This window comes from Dipteris shenzhenensis, chromosome 29, assembly GCF_047967505.1.
Source record: "Dipteris shenzhenensis isolate YYH24624 ecotype China chromosome 29, Dip_SZ_1.0, whole genome shotgun sequence".
Classification (NCBI taxonomy): domain Eukaryota; kingdom Viridiplantae; phylum Streptophyta; class Polypodiopsida; order Gleicheniales; family Dipteridaceae; genus Dipteris; species Dipteris shenzhenensis.
Genome location: NC_141624.1, coordinates 2,868,594 through 2,880,695, shown reverse-complemented (window position 1 = coordinate 2,880,695; position 12,102 = coordinate 2,868,594). Strand labels below are relative to the sequence as shown.

The following is a 12,102-nucleotide window of genomic DNA, read 5'->3' as shown; positions in this document are numbered from 1 at the left end:
GCTCTTACAACATCAGGTTGAGGAAGGCAGGCTTAAAGGAAAATAATTGCCCTCAGGGAAGGTTTTGGTAAATCAGCATACCAATTTAAGTCCAAAGAATTCACCTCAAGATATATTGACAATTTAGAGTGTATGGACACTTTCTGTTTAGCCTTTGGATCAATTGTCAATCATTCAAGACAGGCTACTGCACACTACTCTTTGATGATCAGCCCATCCTAGCTCAAAAAAGGATGCACCATACTTCTAAACGGTAAAGATTTTAGGTTGCTGGACATTCCCATGAGGTTTGAAGTGTCTATGAAGGATAGATAGGTCTACAACCAAACATGCATGAACATAGTGACTGTGGACCACCTAGATTTTGCATGAACAGATCGATCCAGTCTTTTGTAATGATCTAGATTCTGGATTGATCCTCCAAGAGAATTCCCACTCCAAACATCATGCTATAATAAGAGAATTTCATCTGATTTGTCTGCTCATACACCCTTCAGCTGCTTCAAAGGTCACCATCAACTTCATTCTTGCCTTTGCCACTCTCTGATGAACCTCTGCACTAAGACAGAAACAGCAACAAAGTTTGAATCTGCAACAATTTGGAGTCCTCAGTCTGCAACGACCCTATGCTGAACCAAGAGCACCTGCAATTCCAGCCCCTTATTGCAAACTTAGCCCGTAGGAAGACCTCTCCAGAAGATTTCTCCTACTTCTGCCTAAAATACCCTCCAATATGGTCTGCTGCTCTCATGTCTACAGAAGCACTTATGGTGAATGACTACTCTGACCTGCTAGCCACTAAAGTGCTTCGGGGCTGCTGCCAGTTGCAGCAAACAAGCTGCCCTCCAGACTAGATGAACAACTGCTAAATGTCACTCCCCTGGGCCCTAGTTGGTAAGGGTGATCAGTTAGACTTTTGTCTCGCCTAGACCCTTGTGGGTTGATACACTTCAATTTGTGAAAAACGGAATAGTGCAAACAGTATTGCACCCCTAGAATCTGAAACCAATAATTAATTTGGTCATATCTCAATGGGCACGGCTCCTGAGCTTTTTTCTGTTGATTTTGTGATTCAGTAAGACACCAATTAAGTGATCTTGAGCTACTCCAATTTTGTGGCACACTAGTGGAGAAGTGCCGAGAAGAGAGAGATGGAAGATTGACATAAGAGGTTCCTCTATCCTTTACTTTTATTTTCTTTTACACCTAGCTCCTGCTGTAAGTACAAGTTGTTTTATGATTATTTGTTTCAATTCTAATGGAAGTGGCCGTTCTCTTCTGAGTCCAATTTAAATTGCCCTTGTTTGTGTTCAAGATTTTCTCTTAATGCAGGGCCCTGCAACGTAAAGGAGCATGCCCTCATTATTTTTTGCAAATGTTGGCGTGTCAATTGGCGGCAATTTGCGAAAATCCATGTTTGTTGGAACAATCAAGTCAAGAAAAGTCTTTTACGTATAGGATATTTACTTTTTCTTTATGAATGTGTTAATCATGGTCACAACACAAGTGCTTGGGATCCTACATAAGAAAGATGTTTCCATACAAGAAAGGGGGTTGACTAGAATGTGACACTTCCAAATTGCAACAATGTCTAGCTCACATATTATTTGAGAATCTGATTTCGCATATTATATCACTCTACATATTACGGAAAATCAAATTGGTTCCCCTTTTATTGGACTGAGCCGGAGTATCATCCTATTTCGGGAACCCACCTATGGCACCATTATTTACGCCGATTGAAACAGGGTGGGGGGAGTTGCACAGCTTGGCTTGACCCTACATCAAAGAAGGCTTGTGAGATTCTCTCTTTTCTTGAGCTGATATCTTGGCCAGCTCTTGTAGAGGCTGGTACTCTATGTGGCACCCCAATAGTCTCTATTCTCCTCCACAGACTTTCGCAAAAGGCAATATTGAAAGTCAACGGACGACAAAACAATCTTTTTGCTAACGCGTCGACTTTCCTCTGGGAGTACCGAAATAGTACCGAAATGGTGATAAGGTGGTCTATTGTCATGAGGGCATGAATTTGTACTTGCGTGGAGTGGGCAGGATCCTGGGATGTGGGTGTGCAAAGTTTTTCCTAGGGAATTGTGCCTTGGGGGTGAATTTTGGAGTTTGACCTCAAAGAGGAGCAAATAACCTTCGTAGTTTAAGTTGGTCATTGGTTGGCCTTTAAAATTGTCCCACTTGCTCTCTCTCACAGTGGTACTTGGATCCTGCCCTGCTGACCCGCTTCTCATCGCCCTGGGCTCATGGAGGCTGTGGCTCTATGGAGGTGTCCCAATTAAGTTTTTGCAGTGGGACCGTGGGGAATGGGAATGGATAGATGAAGGGCACGGAGAGAAGGGCATCCCCTTCTTTCGTTACACGGTCAGTAATGCCAAGAAATTCCAGCTCAGTTGTAGGGGTTGGAGGCCTACTAGAGCTCATCATTGGGAGAACTTTCAGATTTCTGCTGACTTGCAGAATTTTTTTTGGCAAAGGCTCTGGAAATCCCACCGGAATAGAAAAATCACTCTCTTCTTTTGGCTTTCTATTCATGAGCTGCTTATTCCTCGGTTGACTCTCCATGGGAGATCTTAGCTAGCATTGCAGCATGGCACATTTGGAGAGCCAGATGCACTGAGGCTCTGGAGGGTTCTCATGTTCACCCTTCTCAGATCTTGGCCAGTACTTGGACAGATACGGTACACACTCTGATGGCCATTTGGGCGACCATGCAGGGATCATCTCGAGCAGCCTCCTCCAGGAGAGTTACTTTTCTCATAGATTGGAGAGACTCTCCCTTCTTTGCTGAGACTTCTACAAGGTTGACTTGGCATTTTCAGCCTCAGCCTTAGTTTCTTTCTACCTCAGCATGGCACATTTGGAGAGCCAGATGCACTGAGGCTCTGGAGGGTTCTCATGTTCACCCTTCTCAGATCTTGGCCAGTACTTGGACAGATACGGTACACACTCTGATGGCCATTTGGGCGACCATGCAGGGATCATCTCGAGCAGCCTCCTCTAGGAGAGTTACTTTTCTCATAGATTGGAGAGACTCTCCCTTCTTTGCTGAGACTTCTACAAGGTTGACTTGGCATTTTCAGCCTCAGCCTTAGTTTCTTTCTACCTCATTCCTATGAGGTGTTTTTATTACATGCTTAGCATGTTGTATTTCTGCACAAAGCTTGCTCTAGCGAGTTTCTTTCTTACTTTCTCCTTTTTGCCCCAAAAAAAAAAAGTCCCACTAGAGGGGGCAATGGGGCGCAAATGACAAAGGGGGATGCCACGGTGGCATTTCCACATGCTTTGATGCTTTTGGTAATGTTTTCTGTGGAAGATCCCAAGAGAAAGCTACGTACGAGAATCGACGAAGGATTTCGTGAGTAGAGGGAGAGAGGCCTTTGGCACAACGGATCGACTGCTGCACGAATTGTTGGTTTGGTTGTCTACGATAGGGACCAGTCTCTCGACTTGCTATTTTTAGCCAATGTACACTAAATTAACTGGCTAAGGTTTTACACTAACAGGCTTCTCCCCTGAGGCATATGAAGAGGCATTAGGGCTAGTCATAACTTTGGTGATGCATTAAAGCTGTGTAAATTTTCTCTATCACTATTTTTAGTAAATAGAGTATCAAATTGAAGTTGCGGTTACCCTCGAGAAAGCGAACATTTTATTCCAAAAGATCACTGGAAGGCGCAATTTCAAAATACCCTTTTTTTTTTGAAATCAAAGATTGAAGGCCCAAGTGCCTATGAAGCATTGAAGGAACGTTACAAAAAGAGGACTTGGGGGGATCCAGTTGCCTTATCCTGGCTGCAAGTCCTTTGCCAACCTGCTCTCTCTCTCTCTCTCTCTCTCTCTCTCTCTCATGTGGTCCAAACATCCGATCTATGGGCGTATGGAGATCCGAATGGAGCAATGTACACTCACCCGTGGAACATGAAAGGACAAGTCTGTGTGGTTCTTTGCTGAGCTGATCGCTCTAGCTTATGTTGTTCCCATATCAAGGTTGCCCTTGCCTCCTCTTGCAGCCTGCGCTGTCACTCTTGTTCCTCAGCAGTGATGCCAAATGAAGCTGGGGCTGGCCGCATTCTCCTAGAGGTACGGCGGACTACAAATCTTTCTTTGAAGAGAATCTAGGTCCTGGACATGGGATACAGTGCCCTTAAGTAAGGGAGTTACTTCTAATAGAGTTTTGTCATGAGATGTGTTAATGTCAATCAAGGGGATAGCTCATACTTCAGAGACTTGTGGCTACGCTTAATCTTAAATTAAAGTACAAGATTGAAAAACAAAAAGTTTGAAAGAGAACGTATGGGGGTTCGTTGATAGATTTAATGATAAGGTAAACAAATGGAGAGGTTTCTAGGCCAACCTTGCAGGGGAAAAATTGGTGCTGAATCACTGTATCTACCTATATCTATTTTCTACAGCCCCTTCCCCAAGCTTGAACAAGTTCATTAAGAGCCACCCCAATAGGAGGAAGCTTGCCCTTGCGGTACCAAAGGGAATAATTTATGGAGATCTCTCTGATATTTTTTCAAGAATGTTCTTCTGCCATATCTTGCAGAATCTGTTATTCCAACAAAAGGATTTTTTTGCGACTCTGTTATGGCTTATTTTTCATAAGGCTGTATCTCCAGAGGGGAAAGAATTGACAAAGAGGATGGCATATGCAGAAAATGCCCCGGGCACAAGGACATCTTTGATTTCTTTACGTCATGTCCTCAAGCTAGGAAAGTGTGGGAAGTACTTCAGATCCAACCAAGAGAACCCATTAACTAAAAAGTAATCATTGGACCTACTTGAGAGCCCTTGTAATTTATCTGGATTTTCAGAAACAGCTTCCAGTTCTAATGTTTTTTGTGCAACGATGGATAGGAACATCTTGTACACAATCTAATTCTTCGATGGGCTTTCAGAGCAGCTGAAATTTTGGCTTTGGAACTACAATAGGCTACTTTCACCAACTCAGGTTTTGGGTTCCAGCTTTCTCTCTCTAGAACAGCATACTCTCTCTCTACTGTTCCAGCCCCTTCTCCATGCAGAAAACAGGCTCTCTCTTCCCCTCTGGAACTGCAGCAGCATCTCCTTTTCATCTCTCAGCTTGGGGGCAGCCATAACACTCTCTCTAAATGTATAACTTCTCCGCACACAAGCGTAGCTCCAAGTGTACAACTATCCATACGTTTGCACAAGTAGCCAGAAAGAAGTCCGTACACAGCCTGTACGTGACCCGTACACAGCGGCAAGTCTTACGTACCCAGTCCGTACGCAGCACATGAATTATCCGTACAGACGGTTCGTACCAATCCGTACACGAGAGCACCGCCAGCCCGTGCAGTATTATGCCACTTCCTAAAAAACAATAAGTGGGAATTTTTGTCTCACATTCCTTTCTCTGCATGCTTGCATTTTGATAGCACCAGTAGCACACGCTATGAACAATAGGTATCGACTCACCACCCATTTTTGAGGTTATCAATAAACTTATTTTTATATCACCTAAGTAGATCGACTGCCTCATAATATGCATGAAGTTGACACAAAGTAACTCAACTATACATCGGTAGGAATCTAATGATGGAGAAGTATCAAATTCTTTTGATATTTTCTTATCATCCTATAAATGCATGACCTAGCATTAACATGACATATGCATTAAACATGTCATCGATGCACAAAGTGGTGCACACATCTGAGTGAATTTCTTGGTGAGGTTCTTCTCCACTAGAACGTACAAGCCTATAACCTCTTGGTCTTGCCACCTTGTAGATTGTGTCGCATTGATCCATCAATGCCAAGGTATTGGCACACCAAAAACCATTACCCAATTCGGGTGCACCGCGTTAGGTTACATATCAACCAGGTGCTCGAAGAGACGTATAGGCAGAGGTGTGTGCTTGTGGTATTTGACAATCATGCAAATTGCGCCCCAAGTCTTGACTCAATAAGTTTGAGCCCGCCTAACGAAAACATGTCACTTAACCATGGTGGCTCTTGGGTTGGACCTCCATTAACCAACTCTAGACTTGGGTTGGGCCTCTGCTAACCTACTCCAGAGACTTCACCTCGTAGTTACAACTTGGGTGGACATCGAGACCCTAACCCAACCATTATCAATGGTATCTAAAATTACACGGAAACTTTTAAAAATAAAAATTAAAGAAATCATTAGAAGAAGGATACTTGTTTTGAAGCATGGCACATACCACAAAACTTGAAGAGCAGATTGAATTGCACATATCTGGGAAATGTTCATGGCTTTGACCGTTCTAGGTTCCAAGTTTCGGTTCAGCAAATGGATTTCCGGGTTCGGGCAAGAGGGTTCCAAGTTTGGAGAAGCAAGTGATGTGTGAAATCCCGCAAGAGGGAGTTCCAGGCTCTGAAAAGAGGGACCCAGGTGCCAGCAAGAGGGTTCTGGTATTTGGCAAGATGGTTCAAGATTTTCCAACAAATGGATTTCAGGATCTGCAATCTGGCAATTTGGGCTGACGGGTGGGTGCTAGGTGCTGGGTGCTGGGGTCTAGCAAGAGGGTTCTGAGATTAAGTTCCAGCAAATGAATTTTGGGTTCCCGATGGGCAAGGTCCAGAGGTTCAGTTTTCGGGCCAGATTATGTTGGTTGACAGTCTACTAAAGTTATTTTTTTGCTGTTGGGTCCGGCTGTTTAAGAACGCAGAAACCAAAACCCATTTGTTGGAACTTCAAACTCTCTTTCTGGAACCCGAAACCCTCTTGCCAAGAAGAGATAGAAAGCCTGCAGCAAGAAAGAGAAGGATGCTGTTGCTGCTCACAGGCTGGGAGAAGGAAAGGGGAAGCTGCTGCTGCTCTAGAAATACTGAGAAGGGGCAGATCCTTGAAGAAGAGGAGCTGAATTTGTCATCCTGCTTCAACATGTATCCACTTGCTTGGTACTATTTCTTTTTGTTTTTCAATAGTATGCTTATTAAGAAATGAAATGTTTTCCTACTGTTCAGTTACGGACAATGGGGACTAGGTCTAGCATTTGAGGGTGGACCCCCTTGCTTGGGGTTATGGGCATTAGTGACCCACAAGAGTGATGGTCTCTCTTTGAGAGGGACATCTGGAAACCACACCCCACCTGAGTATCCAAACATGGGACCAATCAAATGCACAAATTCCATACTAACCTAGGAACCATTCAAGAGAATGTTCCCTGAGCTTTGGGTGTGGGCATGGCAGCATGCCAAGAGTAATGGAGATACAAGATAAGACGACAAACAAATGAGCTCAGTATGGCTCAATTATGACCTTAGAGTACGTCAATAGATAGCCCAAGCTGTTAGGAACCCGTGGGTGCGGTCAGAATTGAATTCTGACAACTTTGAAATTTTAGGGTTTTTGGGAGTGACACGTGGCAGACTGCCACATGGAATCTGAGCTGGCAGGTCAGTCCACCTGTCCCACACATGTGGCAGGATGCATGGCAAGTGGCAGGGCATGCAGGCCAAGTGTCTGGCCCCAAACCTGGTAGATTTGGGGCAGGTTGTGGGCTGTTCTCTTTGGGACTGCAGCCCACCAAAAATCTGGGACAAGTGTCCACCTTCCACTCTAAGCCTGGGGGGGGGCTAGGCCTATAAAAGAAGGCCTCTCCCCTTCATTCCCTACATGAAAAATGCGTCACTTTTCTTCTCCCTTTCTTTCTAGAAACTAGTGCTTGCCTCTAATGTTGGATGTAAGTGGTGATTGTTGCATGCTTCTTCTTTGTGGATTGGGCAAGCCAAGAGTTGAAACTTGAGCTTGGAGGAGTCCTTTTTTGTTGTCTACCTTGTACATATGCTCTTGAGTCTTGTATCTAGGTCCTAGGCTTTCACTGAGTTCATCAGTTTGGAAGGTGCATTGCACCTTTGTCTTGTGTCTCCATTTTCAAGAATAAAGTGAGCCTGGATAAGGGGGGGCCCCCGTCTTGGCCCCTCAATCATATTGCAATTTCCAATGATCTCACTTTGTGTTTAAGCTGTATAAGTCTTAATTCCAGCTTAATTGCAAACTCTTAAGTTCAAGTATATGTGTTTGGCAACTCGCAATCATTTCATTCAAACGCCTCTGCAAAATCTGTTGTCTGAATTGATAGAAAGCACCGAGTAGTTTACAGAATTTGTAGAGAGAGTGTGCTGCAGTCGAGAGAGGAAGTGCTGCAGTAGAGAGAGAAGATGCTGGAGAGGAGCTGGCTGAACCCCAAAGGGTGGAGGAGGGCTGCTGCATCAAGGGAGAGGAGGAGGGACTGAATTGGACGTTGGGTTTTGTGTGGGTAAAGGCCACCTTTTATAGGCTCAGCCCACCCTCTGCCCAATTAAGAACCGCCCTTGGATTTTGGTGGGCTGCATGGGGGCTGCAGTTCCTGCAGTGACAAGTGGTGCCATGGTCCATGCATGGCTCTCCACATGTCCCCACAAGCTGCCATGTGTCCCATGAGCTACCATGTGGCTATGCCACATGTCAAGGCTGCCAGGTCAGCATGCCACGTCACCCAAAACCCCCGGTGGTTGGCTCTGCTGCAGCGGCTTAGAAACCCTAGACTTGGTGATGAGCTCCAAAATAGCCTTGGGAACCACACGTGCAGATGCGAGCTGAAGAAAGCGCCGACCAGCTAGCTATCAGGCTGCCAAGGCCACCTAAACCTGCACACGTGCAGGCGCACCTTGCAGGAGCTGCCGACCAGCAAGCAAGGAGAGGGACAAGGGCACCTAGAACACTCGAATGAAGGCAACAAAGGAGGCAGCGAGGCGGAAACGAGCTGAGAGGAAGAGACAGCTAGAGGCGGCTGCACAAGGAGCTGATAAGAATTAGGGTTAGGGCAGGAAGATGATGATGTGGCAAGGCGGCTAGGGCAAGACTGACCTGCTCTGATACCATGTTAGAAACATGGTGAGAGAGAGAGAGAGAGAGAGAGAGAGAGAGAGAGAGGCTAGGGAGTGAAGAAATGATACACAAGTGTAGAGACCATGAAAGGCTTTCATTCATTCATCATGACCACTAAATGAGACGAGTGAAGCACAAGCCTTATATAGGCTACACACTCAGACACTAGCACCAAGTGCATATGGGATAAGTCCCATAGTGACATGTGGCACTCACATGACTCACACATGAACCTAGTACAACACATCACACATCACATCTCACACACTCTTTGGCTATGATATCTCCAACATAGGGGCACTCTAGCTCCCAACCTGCCAGTTGTATATTTGCCGAATTGTTGATGTAACAGTGTTGGCTGGTTTTTAGTTCTACTGCCCTTTAATTTACTGAAGGCGGGTTTCATCTATAGTGCTATAGAGAGATCTGAATCCTGCTTGCCCCTTTGCTATTTGGCCATAGTTTCAGCCCACTTGCTGATTTTCTGCTCTACAATGGTTCTGACAAGTTCTGTCCATTGTAAGCCTATCATTATAATTCTGTAATTCGTGACTTGGTTTCTTTTGTCAGATGCGTTTCACCTTATTGTCTTGCTATTAGTGAGGGAACCCTCTACCAGGAATAAGCCACATCCACACTGGTGCTTCATGCCCAACCTACTTCAGCAATTCAGAGCTGGAGTGCAGCTGCTGTCTTTCCATTGTCTATCTTCTTGTCCTTACGAGATAAAATTCGCCCTCCTAGCTATTGGGCATCTATTTTACTCCCATATGGCCATGAAGAGGGAGAGGAGGGAGAGGGAGAGGTGTGTGTGGGGGGGGGGGGGATCATCTAAAACCAGAGAGAGAGTTGTCTCTAAAATTTTTTGCAAAATATTTTTGATTTGAGCACATTATGTGATATGTCTTGGATGTCTTCCTGTTAAATAAGAGCCTATTATGCAGGTCTTCTTTTAAACATTCGACTCTCTTTTTACAGCATGAGTGTCGTCGAAGATAGCTTTGAGTATTTAGATGCCCCTGTGGAGCGAATAACAGGTGCTGATGTTCCAATGCCTTACGCTGCAAACTTAGAACGCATGGCTGTTCCTCAGGTATGGAGGCTTACATGCTTTACTTGAAGCAGTATGATCCTTAATCACAATGTTTTTTGCTCCATTGTTGTTGTTTGGCTTCCTAGATTTGTATTTGGCAAAACAGGCTAATGAGTTTGGTGGGTTTTCTTGCAGATTGAAGACATCGTGCGAGCTGTCAAGAGGGCCTGCTATCGATCTGTTCCACTAAGGGCAGCAGCATAAGAGATCACGGATGGCAGAAGTTTATCGATCCTACTCAGATATGATTCGGAGCTCATTACAACTCCGATTTTGATACACGTGCTGAAATATAAAAGGGCCGTGAATCTGGGCCTTTAAGGACAAACAGATCAAGACAGAAGTTGCTTTGCCTGTCCTTGCATTTTGTTGCTGTCCTTTTCTTCTGAGCTTGTTTTGAAGTGGCATTCTTGAGGAGAGGGCGGGGGGGGGATGCTGTATTTTTGCTGTAATGCTCTGTACCAAGAGGGGGGTAGGCTTTACAGGTTAATGTGGGTAGTGGAACATGCTTGCAGTTTAATCAGGTTCTAGAGGTTCCTCAGCTGGAAAAGTGGGAAATTATGTACTGATGTGGCTGCTTATATGAATCATGATGGTGAGTCTAACTGCTATGGCCGAGAGAGAGAGAGTCATAACCCAGCTGTTGCAAACCTTTAGCCAATAGTCTTCTGATATCTTTGAAAGTCGGGCTTATTACATATACTGTCTTACATGGTTCGTGATTGTGTGTCTGAAGTGAGTTTTGCGAGGCCAGAGCTTTAATAACAGGAATCCACAAGAGCATGAAAGTAGAACTGAAGTTTCTGTTTATCCTAGGAGGGATTTGATATTTGGGTCACTCTCGTCACTTATAAGCGATCATCTATGGGTAGATAATTATCACCGCAAGAGTCACCGATTATGTTGCAAAGATTGAATTCTGAAGAATGCATGGATCAACAGTTGAATGAATAACAGCTTTTTAAACAGGTCAGTATGTCAAAATACATGGAAATGAGAAGAATATTTAATTGAAAGCATTATAATTTTTTCAAGGATCAAGCTAATGACTTCTAGTATTTGTGAAGCATGTATTGTGAGGGGCCATTAAAGTTGCAGCATCATCGGTTTTGGCAAGGGAGTGGTAGATCATACAATGGCTTATAACTCTTTTGATGTTCTACCAAATAGAATGTACATTTTAATTGACGATACTTCAAATAGATGTGTGATTGATTTGGTTTTAGATACAAAGAGGTATCTTGAACATAAAAAAATAATAACAATTTTTTTGTTTTTTTTTGGGGGGGGGGGGGAGGGGTGTTGGTCTGTTTCTCCTTTGTCTATGTGTGATGTGGACATTGGAATGACCACTAATATAGAAGGGCATTGCTTGTTAGTGTTAGTGTTGGGTAATTTGGATTCTTGTACAGTGTTTGTCACTTAATTCGTTTGTGTTCTATTTTACCTTTTTGAAACAATGAATTGTGTGAGAAATGTTGTTTGCAGAAATATCAATTCTAATGTCACAGATAAATTTGCCTGTGCGTTGTTGGGGAATGTAAGTACTACAATTTTTGGCGCTCTTTGTCGATGGCTGATAATGTACAAAGGCATGGAAAATTGTTGCTTGATCTGGGTTCTTATTTTGGAACATTGTCTGTCATTCATTTGTTCATCTACGAATATTTAATGTCATTCCACAAAAAAAATTTCTTAAACGATATCTCATGGGCTCTCGACATTTTTCACATCTGCTATTGCGGAAAGGATTATCTACCTTTAACTTTATACAAATTACAAGTCTTCTATATTGAAAAATGCTTAAGATGTAGAGGTTTTGAAGAATTGAGATGATGCTTTGCATGCATGATTTTTTAAAAAATAGAGAAAAGAACTTTCTATTAATCCCACCATATGAATTACCTATCCGAGTGGTGTTGATTGTGGAAGAAAAAAAAAATAGACTGGCAGTCGTTTGGCTTGCTCACGGAAAACCTCAGAGAATCTTTTGAACAACGGTTAACAACCAAGATGGTGGACTACATGACTAACTCATGTCCTCTAAGAAAATCTAGGAAGACAACCTAATCTTGCAGAACGTGTGTTTCTCGGTGGTTGCTCGAGATGCTTGCTCCCATATGGAATGCAAGTT

General features: G+C 43.8%; 1 protein-coding gene across 1 annotated transcript in view; it reads left to right on the top strand.

The window, feature by feature from the left end:
• MAB1 (Transketolase family protein) overlaps positions 1-11,009 on the top strand; it is a 52,645-nt gene extending 41,636 nt beyond the window's left edge. Inside the window, exons 13-14 of the mRNA XM_087400710.1 lie at positions 9,854-9,968; positions 10,104-11,009. Coding sequence (XP_087256836.1) covers positions 9,854-9,968; positions 10,104-10,172 — 184 coding nt within the window. The 3' untranslated portion in view covers positions 10,173-11,009. The remainder of the gene's footprint in view (positions 1-9,853; positions 9,969-10,103) is intronic.
• Positions 11,010-12,102: the final 1,093 nt, after the last annotated feature.